Genomic DNA, 24,347 nt, shown 5'->3' with positions numbered 1-24,347 from the left:
TATTGTTATCTTGATGTGTTAAGCTGTTTTGCAGTTTCTGTTCTTCACAGGTGGGATTGTTTTCCTAACTTTGGTTGTGAATGGATCCACTACCCAATTACTCTTGCACTTTCTTCGCATGGACACTTTAACGGCCAGTAAGGTCAGGATGTTAATGCTATATTCTCTTGGGCTGATATATTACTTTGGTAGATAATGGAATCTCTGATCATCTGTGTTTGTGCTCATACGTGCACAAGTGACTGCATCCTTCTGCCGGTGTGGGTAAATTAGCTTAGGTTTGTGTGTTTTACCAACCGTTAATAGTTGAAGATTGGATTCAACCTGATTCGGAATCCGTCACTGATCCTTGAAATTTACAATTTTACATGCCCGCCCAATTGTTCAGAACTACTGCCTTAAGAGCTTTCCTGCTACTGCTACAGAAATATAATGATTATATTTGCTTTTCTGGTTTTATGTTTTTCTACTGGCAGAAACGAATATTGGAGTATACAAAGTGTGAAATGATGAACACCGCCTTGAAAGCTTTTGAAAATCTAGGAGATGACGAGGAGCTTGGATCTGCTGACTGGCCTACAGTTACAAGACATGTTTCAAGCTTGAAAGATTTGGAAAGGGGACACGTTAATCCTTACAATGGGTATGAAGCTGGAAACATTGACCCTAGGAATATAATGGACATGCGTATACGCTTCTTATATGGTATTTCACCATGTGTATGAAAATCTTCTGGTTGTCAAATTGTTGATTTTCCAAAAGTGGCTATTGATTCAAGACTCTTGCCTGTATCAGGTGTCCAGGCAGCTTACTGGGAGATGCTTGATGATGGGAGAATAACACGTAGCACTGCCAATGTTTTGATGCAATCAGTAGATGAGGCAGTTGACCTTGTTTCTACCAATTCTCTGTGCGACTGGAGGGGTTTAGAGCCGTGTGTTCATTTCCCAAATTATAACAAGTTTCTTCAATCAAGAATTATCCCCCGCAAGTTGGTCACGCGTTTAATCGTCGAAAGATTAGAATCTGCTTGTTACATTTCCTCTGCGTTTCTCCGTGCCCACAGGATTGCGCGACAGCAATTGCATGACTTTCTAGGTATGCATCACTCTGTTCTGTTATAATCTCTATGTTTATTATATTCGTTAAAGACTGTATAACATAAAGACTATCTATCTGATGTGCCCTCGAAATGAAAACCTTTGGTCTTTCATTTACCTGAAATTGTGCTTTCTTCTTTATGGGTACCCCATGTAGCTCAACTGAGCGTTAACTCCCAAATTCATATGTCTCGTAGCTATAATGTTTGATTTACACAGGTAACAGTGACGTTGCTTCCNATCTGTAAAAGTGAGTTCTGAAGAAATGGTCGATTTATTCATGCAAGAGAAACATATTTACGAATTATATGGTTATCTGTTTTCAAATATTTTATAGATCTCTTCTCATTTCCATATCGCTGACATACTCTAGCTCTTGGTCATATGATTCAGCAATCAAGTGGAAATTTATATCTCAGTTCGGAGACGGGAACAAGGGTGAGTTTTGGAACAGAACTACTTTTAAGTTTCTTTCTGGACGCTCGTATTGTTATCTTGATGTGTTAAGCTGTTTTGCAGTTTCTGTTCTTCACAGGTGGGATTGTTTTCCTAACTTTGGTTGTGAATGGATCCACTACCCAATTACTCTTGCACTTTCTTCGCATGGACACTTTAACGGCCAGTAAGGTCAGGATGTTAATGCTATATTCTCTTGGGCTGATATATTACTTTGGTAGATAATGGAATCTCTGATCATCTGTGTTTGTGCTCATACGTGCACAAGTGACTGCATCCTTCTGCCGGTGTGGGTAAATTAGCTTAGGTTTGTGTGTTTTACCAACCGTTAATAGTTGAAGATTGGATTCAACCTGATTCGGAATCCGTCACTGATCCTTGAAATTTACAATTTTACATGCCCGCCCAATTGTTCAGAACTACTGCCTTAAGAGCTTTCCTGCTACTGCTACAGAAATATAATGATTATATTTGCTTTTCTGGTTTTATGTTTTTCTACTGGCAGAAACGAATATTGGAGTATACAAAGTGTGAAATGATGAACACCGCCTTGAAAGCTTTTGAAAATCTAGGAGATGACGAGGAGCTTGGATCTGCTGACTGGCCTACAGTTACAAGACATGTTTCAAGCTTGAAAGATTTGGAAAGGGGACACGTTAATCCTTACAATGGGTATGAAGCTGGAAACATTGACCCTAGGAATATAATGGACATGCGTATACGCTTCTTATATGGTATTTCACCATGTGTATGAAAATCTTCTGGTTGTCAAATTGTTGATTTTCCAAAAGTGGCTATTGATTCAAGACTCTTGCCTGTATCAGGTGTCCAGGCAGCTTACTGGGAGATGCTTGATGATGGGAGAATAACACGTAGCACTGCCAATGTTTTGATGCAATCAGTAGATGAGGCACTTGACCTTGTTTCTACCAATTCTCTGTGCGACTGGAGGGGTTTAGAGCCGCGTGTTCATTTCCCAAATTATTACAAGTTTCTTCAATCAAGAATTATCCCCCGCAAGTTGGTCACGCATTTAATTGTTGAAAGATTAGAATCTGCTTGTTACATTTCCTCTGCGTTTCTCCGTGCTCACAGGATTGCGCGACAGCAATTGCATGACTTTCTAGGTATGCATCACTCTGTTCTGTTATAATCTGTACGTTTATTATATTCGTTTAAGACTGTATAACATAAAGACTATCTATCTGATATGTCCTTGAAATGAAAACCTTTGGTCTTTCATTTACCTGAAATTGTGCTTTCTTCTTTATAGGTACCCCATGTAGCGTAAACTAAACTCCCAAATTCATATGTCTCTTAGCTATATTATTTAATTTACATAGGTAACAGTGACGTTGCTTCTACTGTCATAAGTGAAAGTGAGGTGGAAGGAGTAGAAGCAAAACAGTTCTTGGAAGATGTCCGTGATTCATTTCCTCAGGTTTTGAGACCATATACTTCTTTTGAAACCCATAAAATTTTGTCATGGATTAACTTGTCTTTTAAAAACAAGACAAAGTGGCTGATGAATAGCCATAAAATTTGGTCAGGTTTTGAGTGTTTTGAAAACAAGACAAGTAACACATTATGTGCTGAATCATCTAAATGGATATATCAAGAACCTCGAGAAGGTTGGGCTGTTAGAGGGAAAAGAAGTTTCTCATCTTCAGGATGTTGTTCAGGTACTAACTCTAGCTTACTTTCTCCTTAAAATGTTTCTGCCACATGCTAGCTTATCCCCCTCTCTCTTTCTCTCTTTCTCTTTCACTCTTCAGTCTGACTTGAAGAAGCTCCTGAGAAATCCTCCTTTACTAAAACTTCCAAATATAGAAGATTTTATCGCTAGCAATCCGTTACTGAAAGATCGCCCAAGCTTTAGGAGTTTGGCCACGGGCGAGACACATTCATGAATAAGACTTTGTAGGTTTTCTTGTCAGAAGCAAATCAAGGAGTAGACTCAGGTTTCAGGAAGAGTCAGGAACTCGTTAATGTTCTTTCTTGCACACACCTGGATAGTACCAGGACCCGTGTGCCCCGGTGCCCTTGGTCAGATACCCAAATTACTCTTCTTTTTGTATTACCAAATGCGTCCTGCTTTTTTGTTCACAAATCCACACTCTTTGGTTGAAGTTCACAATCCATATACGCTGGCATAAAAGTTTAATTATAACGCATATATTTAAATATTAACGCTTATAAAAAAGCACAAAGTATATCGTTTTTTCTTCATTCACGGAAGCATCACGGAAGCATCACGGAAGCAAAGTATATCCCAAAGATTGTATAGTTTACTAATCCAGTCATACAGTGTATAGAGTAAAATACTCAAATATGAAGGAAGAAAAAGTATCCACCCATAGAAAAAGTATACTAAAATTCATAAACGAAAAACCAAAATCGGTCGCTCACTAAGCCAAAAACGCGTTAACTTGGAACCAAAGAAAGAAAAGTCTGTGACCACTTCGAACTCTGAACAGTTACCAGTTTAAACTAAACCTATAGTATTTCACTTATATGATATGCAGGGAAGAGAAACCAAACTGCACTAAAAAAGCTTTACCATAGTAAGAACACACAACGAAAAAGTAAAGCAAGAAGTATGACATAAGTTCTTTTCTTATATATGACCTTAGGAGGAGGACGAGGGAGGTTCAAGGCGAGATTAGGAGGTGTTGGCAATGGCCGGACTGTTAGAAAACCTGGTCGAGGAGGAGGAAGAGCAGCTGGACAAGGGAAGCTATTGGGATCTCCATAAATACCATCACCTTTCTCCTCTCCATTAGCGTTCTGAGTCAAGGCTTGGTTTGTTGTGCGACCGATACTTACTGCGTGACCATCCCATATTACTTGGTTCATATTTCTTCTTCTCAATCTCTGCTTTTACATCATTTGATGAGACTTCTTCTTCAGTTGTTCCAAAGATATCAGGACGCAGGCGGGCCAACCCGACAAATCTTTTTAGCAATCTCATCATCCTGTGCAAGTGTGGTCTCACGAATCTTAGCAAACATCCGATCCTGCTGCTCTTTCAACTTAGGATCAATAAGAATCTCGTTAATGGGAATTGGTGATCATATAACAACTTTAGTTGGATCTCTCTATGTGATGATCCTATCGTCTGGCTGGCCTCTTCCAATTCTTTATAACAATCCTCATTAGGTGCTTCTCTACCGTGTACATTTTCAATCCACCATTCTCTTCCAGGTTCGCTGCTCTCGTTAAATCTTTCTGCAACACAAGTTTTGTTTTCCTCAATATGGGTAGAAATGTTTTATTTTTGTTAAAAACCTTGAATGGTAAAAAAAATTAGGTTATTGGAGAATCAAAAATCAAAAACGGACACAAGAAACGTAGTTTTGGACTTTTCTGTAAATAAAATAATTATCTAGAATTAAAAATCGATCTTACCTAATAAAATGTAAATTTTTTTTGGTTAAACATTATAAAGTTTAGTTAGGTTAATTAAGTCATTACTAGATTTTGACCCGTGCTAGAGCACGGGTTGAAATTTCTTTTATATTATAATTTTAGAATAAAATATAGTTTATATGATTGTTTTTAAAAGTTTTTTTGGATAAAATATTATGCAATAAAATCATACGCTAAATATGAAGGCTCGAACAAACACCTATGTTGTAAGTTTTCTATTGTTAATTTTTGTAATTTTATGTATGAAAAATGGTTATGTTTATTGTTTGTTTTTATTTTAATTTTTGAACATGTTTGGTGAAAGTGTTTTAATATGAACCGTACTTAGGTAAGATTTTATTTTTAATTGCAGAATAAAATCTCAGAAATCACGATTAAGTGTAATAAATTGCCAAAATTTTATTCTTTTTTATGCCTAACAGTATATATTTTGTAACAATACATGAAATACTAAAGATTTTCTTTTGGAAATTATATAAATCATTGGAATATTCTCTTTAAGAAGATTCTTTGGGATATTCTTAAGTGTATTCATATAATCCACAGATTGACCAATTAATCTAGAATTTTTTTTGTAACCAATCAATATTTAATGTATAACCTATTTTGTAACCAACTTATAAAAATTATATAGTTTACAAAAAAAAGTTGTGTACTTCCGTTTTATTATATAGGGGATACATATTAAAAAGAGAATAAAAATGGTAGTTTTCAAACTAAAACTCCAAAACATGGCATTTTTCCAAATTTACTAAATATATATATATATATATATATATATATATATATATATATTTAAAGTAACTCAAATATATATATTTTTTTGAATAAAATGTAAAATTTATTCGAAAAAACTTTTTACATCAGTGATTGGTCAAATTTTGTTTAAAGTATCTCAAATTTAGTTTAAAGAATCCATAAAATATGGTCTTAAAATCTGCAGCCATTCAAGGCTTAAAAAAAAAGAAAAAAAAACTCACCACACTTCTTTTATTTCTCCTATCTTTTGTAAATAGAAAAGAACAACTGATAAACCAAAGGTCCAAACCAAGAATCACCATTCAAGTTTTAAATAATCTAAAAGCTATTAGGGCATGTTTATTGGGGGATCATGTGGGGGTGTTCTTAGATGAGAAATAATGTAAAAATATTGTAAGATCAGGTCTTAAGATCTTTTGTTAAGAAGTTAGTTATTGGGAGATCAGGTATAAGATATTAAGATTTAATATTATAATATTCTTATAGAAATTTAAAAATGTTGAATAAATACAAAGATTAATGTTTAATATATAATTTAAGTATGCTTAAAACTATTTAATAAAATGTTTATTAATATTCTTATTACACATATTACAATTATTAAAATTTATAAAATAACATTTTATTAAAAAACTTATAAAACTTTTATTAAAATTAAAAAAAAAACATTATTACTTAATTATTTAAAGAAGACAATCATTTTATTTAATTAATACAAATGACCAAATTTATTCCAAATATTCTCAATCAAATCCTCCTTTTATTTGCGATATGCTTGTTTATCACGAATTAATGTATGGCCTTCACCTAAACCTTCAAGATTTGAAGACATAGTTACTGAAAAGGTAAGATCCGGAGTAGTTCCAGTTCCATCTTCTTGTTGGAATTCTTGTTCGTCATAGAGTGTGTATGAATCTCGTTCATCTTCGACAATCATATTATGCAGTATGAGACATGCTCTCATTATATATGCAATTTTACCCTTTGACCATAAAAGAGTTGGATTTTTAATCATGGCGAACCTAGATTGCAAGACTCCAAATGCACGCTCAACATCTTTTCGTGCACCTTCTTGTTTTTGTGCAAATAAACGATGTTTCGGATGTTGTGGTTGTGGGATGGATTTAACAAATGTCGCCCACTCCGGGTAAATACCATCCGTCAGATAGTAAGCCAAATTATACTCATTTCCGTTGACATAGTACGTAACTTCGGGAGCTCGACCGTAAATAATGTCATTAAATACTGGTGATTGATCAAGGACATTTAAATCGTTACAAGTACCTGGAGCTCCAAAAAATGCGTGCCATATCCAGAGATCTTGTGAAGCTACTGCCTCCAAAACAATTGTTGGCTTATCGGTGCCTCTTGAATACATTCCTTTCCAAGCGGTTGGGCAATTTTTCCACTGCCAGTGCATACAGTCAATGCTTCCAACCATCCCGGGAAAACCCCTCTGTTCTCCATAAAATAGTAGCCTTTGAAGATCCTCTGGTGTTGGTCGGCGTAGGTATTCAGTGCCAAACAAGTCAACTATCCCGACGACAAAATGTTCCAAACATTTACGAGCAGTACAAGCAGCAAGACGTATGTATTCGTCAACCGAGTCTGTCGCAGTCCCATATGCTAAAAGTCGAATTGCTGCTGTACATTGTTGTATGGGTGATAGACCATTCCGGAAGGTTGCATCCTTTTTTGGCTTAAAATATGGAACTTCTTCACTGAGACGATTCACAATACGCAAGAACAACGGCTTGTTCATTCGAAACCGTCGCCGGAAGTGGTGAGCATTGAAAGTGGGATTATCAGAAAAATAATCGTTCCACAAACGTTCATGCCCTTCTTCTCGTTTTCTATCAATATATTCACATGATTTCCTTTCCAACGGAATTTCCTCTTCAACAGATTCAAATTGGTTACTAAATTGCTCTTGAAAGTATTGGTTTAAACTATCATTATTGGGATCATAATGATAGTGAAATTTGTTGGAAGAAGATGCCATAGCAATGAAGAAAAGAAAGAAATATTTGTTTTGGGTGAGAAGGAAATGATAGTTTTTTAGGAAAAGTAATATTTGTTTTGGGTGAGAAGGAAATTTGTGTTTGATGATTGTTTGTTTTGTTGGGAGAAATGTTTGTTTTGTGTGTTGTGAAACCTTGTGCTCTTCTCATATATATAGAGTGATCAAAGTATATAGAGTGATCAATGGCAAATTCCAAACTAAACACCACGGGTTCATAATTCAGAAAGAAACAACAACAACCAACATCACGGGTTCATAATTCGCAAAAAAAAACAACAACAACCAACATCACGGGTTGCAATACCAAAAGAAAAAACCAAACATCTTTTCAAGACAATAATTTACTTGAGCTGGTTCACTTTGTCCGTCAGCTGGATCACTCGGTCCGTCAGCTGGTTCACTTTGTCCGTCAGCTGGATCACAAGAACCTTGAGCTGTATCATTTGGTCGTTGAGCTGGATCACTTGCTCCTTGACTTGGATCACTTCGTCCTTGGGTTGAGCATCACGGTTCGACAGACTAGGTAATGGACCAGCTTCACGGTTCAATGGTTGCGGTTCATAGTAAGCGGTCTCATCCTCATCTTCTGTATCGGAACTATAGTTTAAGGGGCTGTTTATGCCCTCGTCATAGTCAGAGAACATGTCTTCCACAACCTGAAACCAAAACAAACCAAACATTAGACATTCATTAAAGTTTCTGAAAACACATAAACATATATAACCCGAGTTAAACATAAACATAAGCAAATTTATTAAACACATGAAGTAGAGTTACAACATAAACATAAACATCAAATAAATATAAGCCGATTCATTAAAAACATCAAATAAAACTAAAATTAAACAAGCATAAACCCTAAAGCTAAAACAATTCAGCCATTAGCTTCTTCTTCAGTCAAATCAGAAGTAAATAACGGACATTTACCGTTTTAAATAATAGTTCAATTTTAAACACTAAAGTTCAGTTCAGTTTAAAACACTCAAGTTCAGTTTCAGTCAAAAATTTCTTAATAATCAGTTACTACACAACTAAAGTTCAGTTTGGTCAGAGTATATATTTAGAGAGTGACGTTAGCCAAAGAAATGAGGAGAGGTCTGTGAGAACGAGAAAGAAAAGTGAACGAGAACGAGAAAGGGACTTTGGCCAAAGGAAATCATCCTATCAGTTACATAATGAACTACCTTAAATGGAATTTATGTGTAAATGAGCATGAAAAGTGGACTAGTTTATGAAGTTAACAAACCATTCAACTTAGACACAAACAAACATTTTTTTGAAACCATTTTTTTAAACCACTTAACCTTTTACTTGCGAGTAAACAAACAAAACCAATTTAAGGAACTCAGACACAAACAAACAAACGACCAAAACAATTTTTAAAGTTAACAAACAAACGATTCAAAATAAGCTAGAAACCATTACTCAGACACAAACAAACCATTTGAATTACTTTTCACTTGCGAGTAAGGAATGATGTTGATGGTGGTCCGATTTATTTTGCCCTCCTTAACCTCATAAACAAACCAAAAACAAGAGTTAAAACATAGGAGACAGAGGAGAAAGAGGAGAAAAACGATTACAATTCACTCATACAAATCTATTATAGGGTTTACTATCAATACAACACACGAAAGGCATAAAATCTAAACCCTAAATCGAAACCCTAAATCGAAACCCTAAATCGAAACCCTCAATCGAAACCCTAAATAAAAACCCTAAATCGAATAAATATAAATTGAAACCCTCAATCGAAACCCTCAATCGAAACCCTCAATCGCAACCCTCAATCGAAACCCTAAATCGAAACCCTAAATAAAAACCCTAAATCGAAACCCTAAATCAAAACCCTAAATCGACACCTAATTCAAAGATGAAATTAGCTTTAAATCGCCGGAGCTTACCTTCTCTATAAAACCGGAGGAGACGGAGGAGATAGAGGAGACAGAGAAGACGAGGAGGCGAAGAGATCGGTTGACTTGGCGAGACAAAAGAAACAGTGGAGATGACGAGATCGGTGGACACGAGGATACGAGGAGAAGAAGAGACGAAGAGATCGGTTTAATTGGTGTTTTAATGGCCGGAACACACCAGAATCGGAGAAAAAGAAATCTGTCGGCGTTTCGCCTTTCGGGAGAGAAGAAGAAGAAAACACGAGTTCCAAAAAGAAAAAAATGAAAATGAAACGAAGTAAAAAAAATGATTTGGGAATAAAATTCTCGTCCAATCACAGCGAGCCACATCTCCGAGGATCAGGCCCAAGAACTGATCCCAAATAAGATCAAAAGGCCTGATCTAAAGGCCACTATTCATTAAATTTTATTTTTTTAAGCCCTAAGATCAGGCCACCAGTTATTCCAATAAACATGGCCTTACAAATACTAAAAACCCAAAAATCAGTTACAAATAATAAATAAACTAGGTACTAATCCGCGAAAAACTCCGGGCTGAACTTTTTTTTGATGAAAATTTTGTAATAATTTATTTTTTTATTATGTTATTTATAATAGTTTGCAATTAAAAATTCGGTTTGCTTATATTATAATTTTGTATTTTAAAAATATTTATTGAAAACTGTCAATAAAACATTTGCATGTAATGATCCGAACCATTATGTTGGGAAGCTCAGTATCGAGATCGTTGTCTCAGATGCGATGGTGATAAGATCAATTCGGTTATGCGCGAAAAACTGGAGAAGGAAGAAAGCGTTCAATTTACGGATCTGAAACAGCGTGAATTACCCATTGGTAACTGTTCATTGGTCTAATCGTTTATAATTGATGGTAGATTATGTTCATTGATCTTTATATGGCAATACAGTTTATTACTGGTTAGTGATGATAATTGATATTAATAATAATACTACACACACTTTTTTCGAATTGTTGTTCAACCAGGCAAATAGTAATACACACACTTTTGTTCAATTGTTGTTCATAAATTTTTTTTTTCCTAAATTAAATCCATCAATTTTGTTTTAATATATTTTGGTTATTTATATAATTCTTGCTTGATTTGTTATCAAATTTAACTCTCTCTTAATTGATTTGAGTGTCAAGCTTTTAGAATCACGAAGATTATCAATTGACTTAGTTTTGTTTTACTGAAATCGTTTTTTTTTTTTTTTACTATAGCTTTCTTATTATAGTTCGGATTACTTAAGAGAGGTCTAGGTTATAAAATAATCATGCTTTACACACACATTTGTTCGAATTTTTCATCCATCACTTCTTGTTGTTCATAACAATTGAACTTGACTGAATTAAATTTTATTTTTATGTCTAAATTAAATCTATCAATTTTGTTTTAATACATTTTGGTTATTTATAATTCTAGCTTGATTTGTTATCAAATTTGACTCCTTAATTGTTTGAGTGTCAAGCTTTTAGAATCAAGATGATTATTTTGACTTGGTTTTGTTTCATTGAAATCGTTTCTTTTGACAGTAGCTTTTGTTATGTTTTACTGTATTTTGATTTGCATTTTAGGTTTTATAAAAAAAATTAGAATCACTGTCTAAGTTTTACATTTTGAATTGGTTCATACTAACGTTTAATGCTTTGTAAGGAAGGGTCAAATGTAGCAAAATCATAGTTAATTGTCAAGGATCTGTCAAGGATTAGCGTTAAACGTGTTATATATGAACCCTTTAAAAAACAAAGAAACATAATTAAGCAACATGAAGTGATGGAGGAGAAGGATGAAGTGATGGAGGAGAAACATAATTAAACAAAGAAACATAATTAAGCAACAAAGAAACATTATTTTGAATTCACTATCTGAAATCACAAATATATATAAAATCCTAATAACACATTTCGTGTTTTTAACTTTTTATCAACGACCGAGTACTCATAAAATAAATAAGAGGTTAAGTCAACCATTTTCTTTTGATTTCAATAATCAAATTAGTCTCTCCCAATCCTAATTGTATCATGGTTACTTGGATTAAACCGATCCGGTCCATGAAAGATAGAGACTTGATTGAGACGATTACTTAAAACCGGAGTCACCCGCGTTTACTACAACCTCTGTTACGCTTAGAAGGATCCGATAATTAAATGGTTTGAAATATAACCCGACCCGGTTCAAACTGTGAGGAGCAGGTGTGTAATTTCGTAAAAAGGGCGCTCCACTCGAGTCGGCCAATAATTTTCTTCTCCACTACGAAGTCGGAGACTGAGAACTTTCATCGACGGCACGGCGGTCTCCGATCCCACTCTCGATCTCCGATTATACAGTTAGGTTCACGATTGTTGTTGGATTTCACGTTCAGATCTCATGATCCCTCATCCGTTTTTTTCCCCGTTAAAGCTCCTTAAAACCTTGATGCAACGGCCTAGTGCTCGTTCCAGGTTGAAATTCAAATCAGATATGATAGATCCTCCCGAGGTTGAGACTTCACCTGGTCACCACCACAATCGATCATCGCCGTCCACACTCGCTAACCACAAGTCAAAACGAACCAAATCGATTGTTTTGTTAATCGTTGCTTCCGTAGCTATTGCGTTGGGGTTATTGTTTGTTTGCTTTTCAATCGTACGCTCTCGGAGGAATCGGAGAGTTTCGCTGCTCCGGTACAGCGTCGTTATCGATGGCGGGAGTTCGGGGACCCGAGTTCATGTGTTCGGGTACCGGGCTGAATCCGGTAAACCGGTGTTTGATTTCGGAGAGGAGAGTTACGCTAGTTTTAAGTTGAGTCCTGGTTTGTCTGCGTATGGTGATAATCCGGAGGGAGTGAGTGAGTCAGTGACGGAGCTTGTGGAATTTGCTAAACGGAGAGTTCCTAAGAGAGTGTTGGAGGAGAGTGACATTAGGTTGATGGCTACTGCTGGAATGAGATTGCTTGAATTGTCTGTTCAGGAACGGATTCTTGAAGTTACTAGAAGGGTTCTTAGATCTTCCGGGTTTGTTTTTCGAGAGGAGTGGGCTTCTGTTATCTCTGGTTAGTTATCTTCAGTTGTTCTTTAAGATTAGGGAATCTTAGGTTGATCACACTGACTTGTTCATTTGTGGAAGTAAACGAGAGTGTTTTGTTGCGATCTTTAAGTTTACCTTCAGTTGATGCTCTTGAATGACTTCTTTTTAGTATTGGAGTGGTTTGAGTTTATGTTGCAATGAGACTTTTGCTTAAAGTTTTAGCTTAGTTGAGTGAGTGATAGTAAAATGTGCCCCATCCATTGCTGATTATGGTGCTAATTACTGGAAATCTTTGAAAATTGTTCAGGATCTGATGAAGGTGTATATGCTTGGGTTGTTGCAAATCATGCGCTTGGTTTGCTTGGAGGTGGACCTTTAAAAACAACTGGAACTGTTGAACTCGGTGGGGCTTGTGCTCAGATTTAGTTTTTCCCCTGTCAAATCTGTTATCGATATAGCTTAACTGTGTGATAATTGATCAAATCTGTTAGGTGATGACTGTTTGTGCATTCATTTAGGTAACATTTGTGTCAAGTGAGGTATGTTTAAAGCATCCTAGCCTACTTCCTACTTCCTTTTTATGTCTTTGTTTTCCTAAATTTGATCCCATGTTATCTTTTTGGTTTTCAAACAGCTTGGAAATTGGGTTAACCCCCGTGGTCCCTCCTTTTTTGAAGCCATAGTTGAGCCTCCCCTTGATTCTGTTTGAGGCTCCCCTTGGTTCTTTTCCTGAAAATGCTACTACCATGGTGAGAGTGAAGAAGCAACCAAAGGGCCTGTTTTTCTAATAATCTGAAAACTTTTGAGATTTCTAATCTTTTATAAAACTAAAAAAATTGGTAGCGAGAAAGCACAAGAAGTAGAGGGACGTGAAGAAGAAGAGTGCGTACATACATGGCCTGTTTTTTTGGAGGAATAGACTTTCCAAATAATTCTCACTTATTTGAGCCAAACTTGGAACCATTTCAAACAACATATCAGATTTATTGTTTAATTAAAGTGATGCAAAAATCATTTAGGAGTTTCATGAGTGTATGAAAAGGGGACTTAGCCTTAAATAGATTTTCTTCTTATTGCTATCATTTCTAAAATTTCAGTGATTTGCAATTGGCGCCTCTTTTCCCCAACCATAGTCTATGTGCTAGAATTGGGTTAGGTTTAATTAGGCAGTTAGGTTTGTGTATTGGTTGCATTTGTGACTAATCGCGTGTGGAGGGTTAACAAACCGACAAACAACTGGAACTAACCCTTAGTTAAAATGAATGAGCAGTTATAAAAGAAAAGGAAGATCCCACTCCTAGAATGAATTATGGAACTCTATTATACAGTAAATTTTGCTTCAACCTTACATTATATTTTACTTTACAATAGAGAAAATGATGGGATTAGTCTATATTTAGAGCAGTTTTATTTTCAACTCTAGTTTTTTACACCAACTCTAATTTAGAGTCAAAAATAGAGTAATAAATTGAAGGAAAAACTATATGTTTTTGTAATAACGCTTGAATTTTAATGAAATTTGTTTTGCCAAAAAAAAAGATTGGAAGAAAAATATGTTCTATTTTAGGGTAAAATATTTGAGATTAATATTTTAGGGTTTAAGTATCCTCTCTAGAAATAACCCTTCAAGGAGAGAAGACACAAAAATTAGGAAACAAAATAGCAAAATTTTGTGAATATATCTATATTAACATTTTTTAAGTCCTTTTTTGTTTAATCTTTTATTTGTAAAATTTGCATAATTAACCTTTTGATATTAGAAATAATATTAAAACTTGGATTAAATATTTGTAACAAAATCATGAGCTGAATCTAGAATGTTAACCATAATAACTTATCTTCCTTATTTACAATTTGTTAAATGGAAATATCTATACAAAACCAAAATTCAATAAAACATTTTTTATTACCAGCTGTACACTAAAATATATATAACAATGCACCATCTATATTAAAAATCATAATATTCTATATACAAATAAAGAGGAAATTATCCTGTAAATCCTTGTTAATTTCTTTCTTCTGCCAAGAAAGAAAAGACACTTTAATTTGTATTTATATCTCTTCCGTAGGCACATTAAAGCGAAGCCCATTATCAACCCTAATATATTACAGAACTCTCTGAAGTAAAATTCTCGCTCCTTGTAATGTCCTAATATATTTGTGATCGAAACAATCACGGCCGTGTCTCTCTAGGGTTTAGCTAAAGTCTTTGAATGATGAAGCCGCCTACGGAGGAGGCAGCTGCGGCCCCAATATATGTGTATTGGGACATAAAGAGGTGTCCGGGTTCCCGATGGATATGATCCCCGTCGGGTGGGTCCGTGTATTAAACGGTATTTGAGGAATTTAGGCTACTCTGGTCCTATCACGATCACCGCCGTTGGCGAACTATCAAAGGTCCGCCGTGACATCCTAGAAGTGGTCACCACCACTGGAATCTCTCTTCTTAGCGAAGCCCATGGTTAGTATCCTCTCGATCATCCCTAAAATTATTCATTGCTTCCTTGCTAGAAAGTACCTAAGTAGTAATTGCTAGGGTAGTAATAGGAGAGATGCCTAAGTAGTAATTGCTTAGAGTAGTAGTAATAGGATGATGGTTAATTAGAGAGAGAGAGAGAGAGTCCTAATTAAGTGGTTTCTGAAATAATAGGTCCCGGAGACATGGTTGATCTTTTCCTCAACTGTTTGGGAGAGGGTCCAACTCCCTCTAACGTGATGGTCATATCAAGTCCACCAGACTACGTTCCTCCCAACTTCTCTTCTCTTTGTTGCGGGAAGAATGGTTACTACGGTATTTTCCCGTTTCCATTTGAGTCTACTCCAGAAGCTGCTGAGACTCTCTGGAAATATCTGAATATGTTAAGGGTACTTGAGGAGGAGGATAACTGCAATGACACAAGGGTTGAATCTGTCCGCTGGGTTTGCGCTGCTTGCGATGATCTGCTTGGCCAAGGCTTTGAAAACTTCGTCACGCACCTCTCTTCTCTGGAACATGAACATGAGGTATATTAAAAGCATCCTTGCCCAAGTCCCCCAACCTACTTCCTTTTTATGTCTTTGTTTTCCTAACCATGTTATCTTTTTCCACTTGGCTGTGAATTTTGGTTTTCAAACAGCTTGGAAATTGGGTTAACCCCCGTGGTCCCTCCTTTTTTGAAGCCATAGTTGAGCGGCCTCACCTTGATTCTGTTTGAGGCTCCCCTTGGTTCTTTTCCATCAAATGCTACTACCATGGTGACAGTGAAGAAGCAACCAAAGGGCCTGTTTTTAATAATCTGAAAACTTTAGAGATTTCTAATCTTTTATGAAAACTTGAAAAATTGTAGGCTTAGTAGCGAGAAGCATAAGAAGCAGAAGGACGTGAAGAAGACCGAGTACATGGCCCTTGGTGTTGTTCTTCTTATGGCATTAAAATGCTTTGTTCTACTCAAATGTTGGGTTAACTTATATATATAACTTATGCTTATTTTTCAAATCTCGTTTATTTTAAGTTGTGGAGATCGGACATAGCAATATGTTTCAAATGATCAAATAATTTGACAGCGGCACAGTAAATCATAGGAACAGTAAAGTTTGATTGTTCGATAGTAAATAATTGCCCGGCACGGGTGTAAGTACTAGTAATCGCATACAGATATTTTCTCCTATCTTTTAAATTACCTACTACAATGATATCGTACAAGTAAAATCTTTTCGATCTATAAATTCGATAACGTTTCTGAGTCATTCATGCTCTAGTCGTATCTTTTGTAACATTTAGATTCCCAAAATTTTGGCGCCTCTTTTCCCCAATCATAGTCTATGTGCTAGAATTGGATTAGGTTTAATTAGACAGTTAAGTTCGTGTACTGGTTGCATTTGTTACTAATCCCTTATAGTGGAAGGGAACAAGCTCTTTTATAAACCCAAACAGATATATAATTTCTTTCTAATTGTAAAAAAATTTCAGAACCATATATATATTACAGAACTCAAGTAAAAAAATTCTTGCTCCTTGTCTCTCACGTTTCTTAGAAAATTCATCACGCACAAGTATGGCTTCAAAAAAAGGAGGATAACTGCAATGACACAAGTTGTGAATCTGTCCGCTGGGTTTGCGCTGCTTGCGATGATCTGCTTGGCCAAGGCTTTGGAAATTTCATCACGCACCTCTCTTCTCCGGAACATGAACATGAGGTATATTAAAAAGCCATCCTAGCCTAAGTCCCCAACCTACTAGTTTTTCCCTTTAATGTCTCTGTTTGATCCCATGTTATCTTTTCCCACTTGGATGTGAATTTTGGTTTTCAAACAGCTTGGAAAATGGGTTACCCCCGTGATCCCTCCCTTTTGAAGCCATAGTTGAGCCTCCCCTTGATTCTGTTTGAGGCTCCCTTGGTTCTTTTCTAGAAAATGCTACTACCATGGTGAGAGTGCAGTTTCCAGCAATAAATTTTATCCGGGGCAGTAACATTGACCCTTAAAAAATAATTAAAAATAATGACTGTTATTAAACAATTTTATGGACTTGTTAACAAAGAAACATATATAAATTGGATTTTGTCTAATATTCGTATGTAATGGGCTTTAAATGTTAATATAATTATATACAAATATACAATAAAAAAGAAAAGAAAACGTGTGTATTTTGTAGAAAAAAAAGAGTAATAGGGGCACTAAATAACATTTCAACAGGGGCAGAATTAAAATCTCTTACCAAATAACACTAGTTCTGAAATTTTAACCGTGGCAACTGCCCCACTTTACCACTACCTACGTCCGCCCTTGTGAGAGTGAAGAAGCAACCAAAGGCCAGTTATAACATAATACTGAAAATTTCTGCATGTGATGCTTTAAAGAGCGAAAATGTATATGACTTGTGGCCATTTAGTTATCTAGATTATATAATAACCAGGCTAATACACACACATTTGTTCGAATTTTTCATCCATCACTTCTTGTTGTTCATAACAATTGAACTTGACTGAATTAAATTTTATTTTTATGTCTAAATTAAATCCATCAATTTTGTTTTGATATTTATAATTCTAGCTTGATTTGTTATCAAATTTGACTCTCTTAATTGATTTGAGTGTCAAGCTTTTAGAACCAGGATGATTATTTTGACTTAGTTTTGTTTGATTGAAATCGTTTCTTTTGACAGTAGCTTTTGTTATGTTTTATTGTATTTTGATTTTGCAATTTACATTTTTATAAAAAAAATCTAGGATCATTGTCTATGTTTTACTTTTTGAATTGGTTCATGTAAACGTAAAACCAGTCATTTGGAGGAATAGACTTTCAAAATCATTCTTACTTATTTGAGCCAAACTTTTGAAAGAAATATTTTTATCTTTCTCCAAGAGATAAGAGTGTCGACTAGGTGCAAGAAGAGATGATGAGTGATTTGAAAACAATACAAGTCACACATTATGTGCTAAATCATCTAAATGGATATATCAAGAACCTTGAGAAGGTTGGGCTGTTAGAGGGAAAAGAAGTTTCTCATCTATTCTTCATGATGTTGTTCAGGTACAAACCCTAGCTTACTTCCTCCTTAAATGTTTTTGCCACATGCTAGCTTATCCCTCTCTCGCTCTCTCTTTCTCTTTCACTCTTGAGTCTGACTTGAAGAAGCTCGTGAGAAATCCTCCTTTACTAAAACTTCCAAATATAGAAGATTTTATCGCCAGCAATCCGTTATTGAAAGATCGCTCAAGCTTCAGGAGTTCGGGCATGGGCGAGACACATTCATGAATAAGACTTTGTAGGTTTTCTTGTCAGAAGCAAATCAAGGAGTAGACTCAGGTTTCAGGAAGAGTCAGGAACTCGTTGATGTTCTTTTTTTATAACACTTTTACATGTGTTGTAGTTTCAGGATCGAGTTCATGAACTCGTTGGTATACTTTTTACTTGCATGTAGATAAATTATTTTAAGGGGAAACTGTATAATAATATTAATAACATTCAATCAACACTACAAGAAAACATCACCAGTTTTCTTTTATTCAGAGATCAATAAACCCTCTACATGCAAAAGATTACTATGATAACAGCTCTGTTTTCTCATTTTAGAACTTCGACCGTGATGCATTTCTCCAATATGTGTCACAACAGTTTACTAGCTCAACACCAGAGTTTCACAATTTTTATAGGCCTTTCGTAATTGAAGACCCGGGATGTAGTATTACAGATTCTGAAATCAATGTTCCTCCTGCAGCCGCTGCAAGCGGTTCTGTTCTACCAGCTTCGGTGGAGGACCTTCTCATTGCTCCAGGACGTGAAACTCTCAAGTATCTTCATCCCAAAGTGCAGCAAGGAGCTATTTGGTAAATTAAAAGTTAAACCTATATTCTAGATTTCTTAGTTAAGATTAGGGTAGCCCATTGATGTTATTAACTGGTTTTATGTAGGTTTAAGTGTGATCTATATGGTGTAATTACAAAGTCTATCTTGAGAATGCAAAAAACAGATGTCCAACATGCTTTCTTGACATATCGTTCTCTTCCCCTTGAGACTAAAAAACGGTGGTTTAAAGCTTTTGCGGTAAGATTCCTTATATAATATATGTTCGATTCACATAATGTTTTTCTCTTGTTATTTATTTCATGTGTTCTTTTTTTTTTGTTCAGCAAGAGTTTAACTGGGATCCCAGCATAACAAAAATAGTTGAGAACGAGTTTGAGAAACAAGCTGCCTATTCCTTCTCTAAGAACTTAGCTGACTGGAAAGACAAATGGAAATGCAATAAAGAGAAACCTATACATATGACAGATGATTTATGGAAGGAGTACATTACTCTTTGGCGTGATGAGAAAGTTGCAGGGTTGGCAGCAACAAACTCACTAAAAAGGAGAAGCAACCCAGATGGTGAAGGAATTCCAGTGCACTTCAATGGAGCTAAATCATTCTATAGGCGTAAAGATGAGATGGTAATTTTGAATTTCTTTACATTTCTTGAGAATTGTCATTCCAATGCATACTAATCATGTTCTTTTTCCATGTATATAAGACTATTGAGAATGGTGGAGTAGAGCCTAATATGCTGGCTTTCATTGAGGATGTTTATAAAAGTAAAAAAACTGGCAAGATTGTCTACAAGAAGGCTAAGCAGATTGTGGAGATTTTAAAAGAACAGGTGAATGACCTCTAATCTAAAGAACCACTTGAAGATGGATTGGTTCAGCCTCTCTCTTGTCCTGTGATAAACGATTTGGTTCGCAAGGTGAGGGGATTCCTTTTTCTCACTTAACATGCTTTTTACCATACCAAATCAACACTTGGATCCTTGACACTTCTTAACTATTTGATTTTTAACATGATGTTTCCATATTTTTTACATTATGCATGGTTGATTCTCAGGCAATACCCAAAAACAAGGGTCACCGATTTGGATATGGATCTCTCCCAGACCATGAAGAGTTAGATGTTCCCTTCATACCCAGCTTGGACCATGAAAAGAAGTTAGAAGAAGCATACAAACAGATTTCTGAGTTAGTTAAGGAGAAAGAGGAAGATACCAAGACAATCTAGTACTTGAAGGATGTTACTGAGAAGCTTCTCAACAAGTTTCCAGATTGTCGTCCTTCTGAAGAAGAAGAAGAAGATGATGATGAAACTCAAAACTAGAGTGTTTTAACTTGGCTGGATTTTTTGGTTTTTTTTGGTTTTTTTTGTTGTATTAGTTACGGTTAATGTAAGAATCTATTAATGTGGTTTAATTGACAATAACTTATATTTATATATTTTTGGTATTTTCGGATTTTTAATTAATTTAGCATTTTTTATTAATTTTTATTTTCTGTATTTTACATTAATTTGACAATATTTTGGTCGGAAAATAATCAGTCGGAATATCAGTTGGAAGTTAAAACAGTTGGTTAACAGTCGGTAATATAGTATCGACCGAATTACACTGTCGATAATTAGTCAGTATTTATCTAACCGAAATCCGACCGATTTTATCCGACAAAATTCCAACCAACATTTCGGTCGGAAATAAGGATATTTCCGACCAATTTGTAACTAAATAAATTTCCGACCAGCGATTTCCAACCGATCCAGTGTGGTCGGTTAATAGTCGGAAATGCCTTTTTCCGACTGTTTCCCGACTGATTTCACAGTCGGAGACTGCTATGTTTTCTTGTAGTGCAATATATAATTGGTATATATTACTTTCAGTTGTATACATATCTCTTCTTAGGGTCATTAATCAACTTTATACATATATTACAGAACTCTCTAGAGTAAAATCCTCGCGCCGAAAATAAATAAATAAGTAAAATTCGCGCTCCTTGTCTCTCACGTTTCTTATAAAATTCATCGACAACCTACAGAATTATATATTTGCCCACAAGTATTTGAGAAGTTGTATTCGTAATCGAAACATTCACGGCCGTGTCTCGCCAATATATGTCTATTGGGACATAAAGAGGTGTCCGGTTCCCAATGGCTATGATCCTCGTCGGGTCCAAAACAAGAATCACCATTCAAGTTTAAAATAATCTAAAAGATATTATTATAAATACTAAAAAAAAAACATTAATGGTTGTTGTTGGTCTTTGGATTTATATATTTTTTGGGTTTTGGATTTTAGATTCTCGTTTAGTTTTTTTGGTTTTTGAATTTTTCAAAAATAAAATAAATTTAAAATAAAGAAGTGAAAAATTGTCACGTTAAATAATTTATTTTTACAAAGTGTAAACTTCGTTTTTGTTAGACTGTCAATGACAATTGTTGAAAGTAGTTGGTGAAAATATAAATCTTCCAAAAAACCACTTTGTAAAATCTTAAAGGTATAAAAACAAAAACAAAAACCAAAATTAAAAACCCACATTTCGACGTTAGATGTTTAGGCGACTATGAAAATAGTGGTCTACCGAATGACTTTGATACAAGCCGTTTCAAGCCGATGATCAAAGATCTTTTTCGTAAGCATCAAACCATCATTTATCATTGGCTTGATTCGGTTTGTATCAAATATAGAGAAAAGTGTAAATATCAACACGATCAATTTCTAGAGTATATTTTTCTATCTAAACAACAAAAACTTTATTAATAGTATCAAAATTAGCATTGGCTACCATTAGTCAACTGTCAAAAATAATGATGTGGCATGACGTGGATGCTGATAGTGCGTGATTAGGATGCTGACAAGGCATATTATAATCATGAAAATTACCCTTAACAAAATTGATATTATCTTCTTAACCAAGTAATATTATTTAGGTATAACAAATTTAAAATATCTTTTAAATCATGAAATCAATAATTTTTGTAATCTATTGCAAAATTGCAAAATTAAGTTCAATGAATATTTATAATTACAGTTCCTTATAAATTATTACATAATTGATTTTCTTAGCCAAATAATATTATTTGGATAAAAGAATTACAAAAAAAAAATTTCCTAGTAATATCTTTCATATAAATTCAATAACGTTTAGAGTCATTCATTGTTCTAGTAATATCTTTTATGAACTAAATCCACTTGGGTCGAACACTCATTTTCAAATTAACTTAACAGGGAACAATAGTCGTATCGATATTAAACATAATTCCGGAAATTTCCGCATGATGCTTTACGAACAAAGAGCCAAACAGTATATGACTTGTGGCCATTTACTTGAGAGAGGTCTAGATTATATAATAACCAGGGTTTTTTTTTCTTGGACAAACAACCAGGTTAATACACACACACCTTTGCTCAAATTTTTTATCCATCACTTCTTGTTGTTCATAACAATTGAACTTGACTTAATTAAATTTTATTTTTATGTCTAAATAAAATCCATCAATTTAGTTTTGATATATTTTGGTTATTTATAATTCTAGCTTGATTTGTTATCAAAATTGACACTCTCCCTTAATTGATTTGAGTGTCAAGCTTTTAGAATCAGCATGATTATTTTGACTTAGTATTGTTTTATTGAAATCGTTTCTTTTAACAGTAGTTTTTGTTATGTTTTATTGTATTTTGATTTTGCAATTTACATTTTTATAAAAACTTTTAGAATCATTGTCTATGTTTTACATTTTGAATTGGTTCATGTAAACGTAAAACCAGTCTTTTGGAGGAATAGACTTTAAAAATCATTCTCACTTATTTGAGCCAAACTTTTGAAAGAAATATTTTTTTCTTTCTCCACGAGATGTGACGACTAGGTGCAAGAAGAGATGATGAGTATGATCCACAACATTAGACGATTATGAAGTTTTAAAAGACATGACTTAGAACCATTTCTAACAACATATCATATTATATTTATTGTTTAATTAAAGTGATGCAAAAATCATTTAGGAGTTCCACGAGATGTTAGCCTTTTATAAGTGTATGAAAAGGAGGCTTAACCTACTTCTTTTTTATGTCTTTGTTTTCCTAACCATGTTGTCTTTTTCCACTTGGATGTGAATTTTGATTTTGGTTAACAGCTTGGAAAATGTGTTAACCCCCGTGGTCCATCCCCTTTTGAAGCCAAAGTTGTTGAGCCTCCCCTTGATTCTTTTCCAGATGAATAAGACTACTTTCTAGGTTTTCAGCAACCCGAAGAGTAGTAGACTCAAGTGTCAGGACTAGTCAGGAACTCGATAATGTTCTTTCTTTACACCTGGATAGTACCAGGACCCGTGTGCCCCGGCCCTTGATCAGATACCCGAATTACTCTTCTTTTTCGATTACCAAATACGTCCTGAATAGTGTTTCAAAAATCAATGTACAATTCTTTTTTTATTCACAAATCCACACTCTTTGGTTCAAGTTCACAATCCATATATGCTGCCATAAAAAAATAATTTATAACGCATATATGTAAATATTAACGCTTATAAAAAAGCACAAAGTATCGCATTTTTTCTTCATGCAGGGAGTCATGGGTTACCCAAAGATTGTATAGTTCTTAATTAATCATATACAATGTATAGAGTTAAAATACTTACATATGAAGGGGAAGAAAAGTAATCCATAGAAAATAAAAATATTTACAGGGTATTGTTTAAATTCGAAAAAGAATAAAATTCATAAACGAAAAAAACCAAAACCGGTCGCTCACTAAGCCAAAAACGCGTTAACTTGGAACCAAAGAAAGAAAAGTCTACGACTACTTCAAACTCTGCACAGTTACCAGTTTAAACTAAACCTATAGTATTCACTTATATGATATGCAACTTATATATATAGATCCTAAGTATATATGAATTTTCAAATTATAAATGAATTGCAATAAGAAGAAGAAAAAAAAAAGAGAACGAGCCAACGCGTCTTGAGGATCTTCACGCGGTCTTTTGTCTCTCCAACTCTTCCTTCACTAATCACTATATAGACTCACGTCGGCAGTTCCAGCTTGCAAGACACATCATCGTCTCTACATACTAAACCAAAAACCAAACCAAAAGTAAACCGGAGAGAGAGAGAGCGAGATGGGTGAAAGAGAAGCTTGTCTAGTTCCAAAGAGAGGACAAGTTCTCAGAAGAGTTATTCGAGTTGTCTTCTTTTCTTGTCTTTGTTTCTCTTCTCGTACAAACACACCATCATGTCTCAGATCATCTTCCTCATCTTCTTATGTCACACCTTCTCTTGAAACCATCAAGCCTTAAAGGGACATCTAGGACTAAACCAACCCCAGTTAGAATGAAATTAGAACCCAATTCTCTTGTTTTTCTTTAAATAAGTCAAAGACTGA

General features: G+C 34.8%; 3 protein-coding genes and 1 pseudogene across 5 annotated transcripts in view; all 4 read left to right on the top strand.

The window, feature by feature from the left end:
- Nucleotides 1-2,442, top strand: part of LOC109125149 (sodium/hydrogen exchanger 8-like) — an 8,782-nt gene extending 6,340 nt beyond the window's left edge. Inside the window, exons 3-6 of the mRNA XM_019239580.1 lie at nt 1,494-1,538; nt 1,636-1,727; nt 2,062-2,228; nt 2,381-2,442. Of these exons, the coding sequence (XP_019095125.1) occupies nt 1,494-1,538; nt 1,636-1,727; nt 2,062-2,228; nt 2,381-2,411 (335 nt within the window). The 3' untranslated portion in view covers nt 2,412-2,442. The remainder of the gene's footprint in view (nt 1-1,493; nt 1,539-1,635; nt 1,728-2,061; nt 2,229-2,380) is intronic.
- LOC104755765 (sodium/hydrogen exchanger 8-like) overlaps nt 1-3,769 on the top strand; it is a 13,932-nt gene extending 10,163 nt beyond the window's left edge. The window contains exons 17-20 of the mRNA XM_019239578.1: nt 2,647-2,683; nt 2,900-2,997; nt 3,107-3,238; nt 3,332-3,769. Of these exons, the coding sequence (XP_019095123.1) occupies nt 2,647-2,683; nt 2,900-2,997; nt 3,107-3,238; nt 3,332-3,466 (402 nt within the window). The 3' untranslated portion in view covers nt 3,467-3,769. The remainder of the gene's footprint in view (nt 1-2,646; nt 2,684-2,899; nt 2,998-3,106; nt 3,239-3,331) is intronic.
- On the top strand, nt 11,889-13,745 carry LOC104755763 (probable apyrase 4). 3 transcript variants are annotated; one of them, XR_762249.2, is made up of 5 exons: nt 11,890-12,712; nt 12,995-13,090; nt 13,179-13,226; nt 13,322-13,436; nt 13,531-13,745. XR_762249.2 is itself a non-coding variant. In XM_019239328.1 (4 exons), exons 1-3 carry the CDS (start codon nt 12,049-12,051, stop codon nt 13,223-13,225), a joined length of 780 nt encoding a protein of 259 aa, XP_019094873.1. In that variant the 5' UTR covers nt 11,889-12,048; the 3' UTR covers nt 13,226; nt 13,322-13,745. The 3 variants fall into 3 exon arrangements, 2 of the variants coding, with proteins under 2 accessions (XP_019094873.1, XP_010476528.1); XM_019239328.1 differs by having other exon boundaries at nt 11,889-12,712; nt 13,206-13,226; nt 13,322-13,745; XM_010478226.2 differs by having other exon boundaries at nt 13,322-13,745.
- On the top strand, nt 14,795-16,240 carry LOC104759227 (annotated as a pseudogene).

The sequence above is a fragment of the Camelina sativa genome, chromosome 17 (assembly GCF_000633955.1).
Source record: "Camelina sativa cultivar DH55 chromosome 17, Cs, whole genome shotgun sequence".
In the NCBI taxonomy this organism is placed as follows: Eukaryota; Viridiplantae; Streptophyta; class Magnoliopsida; order Brassicales; family Brassicaceae; genus Camelina; species Camelina sativa.
The sequence above is the reverse complement of the archived record's forward strand: the minus strand, read 5'-3'. Positions and strand labels throughout refer to the sequence as shown.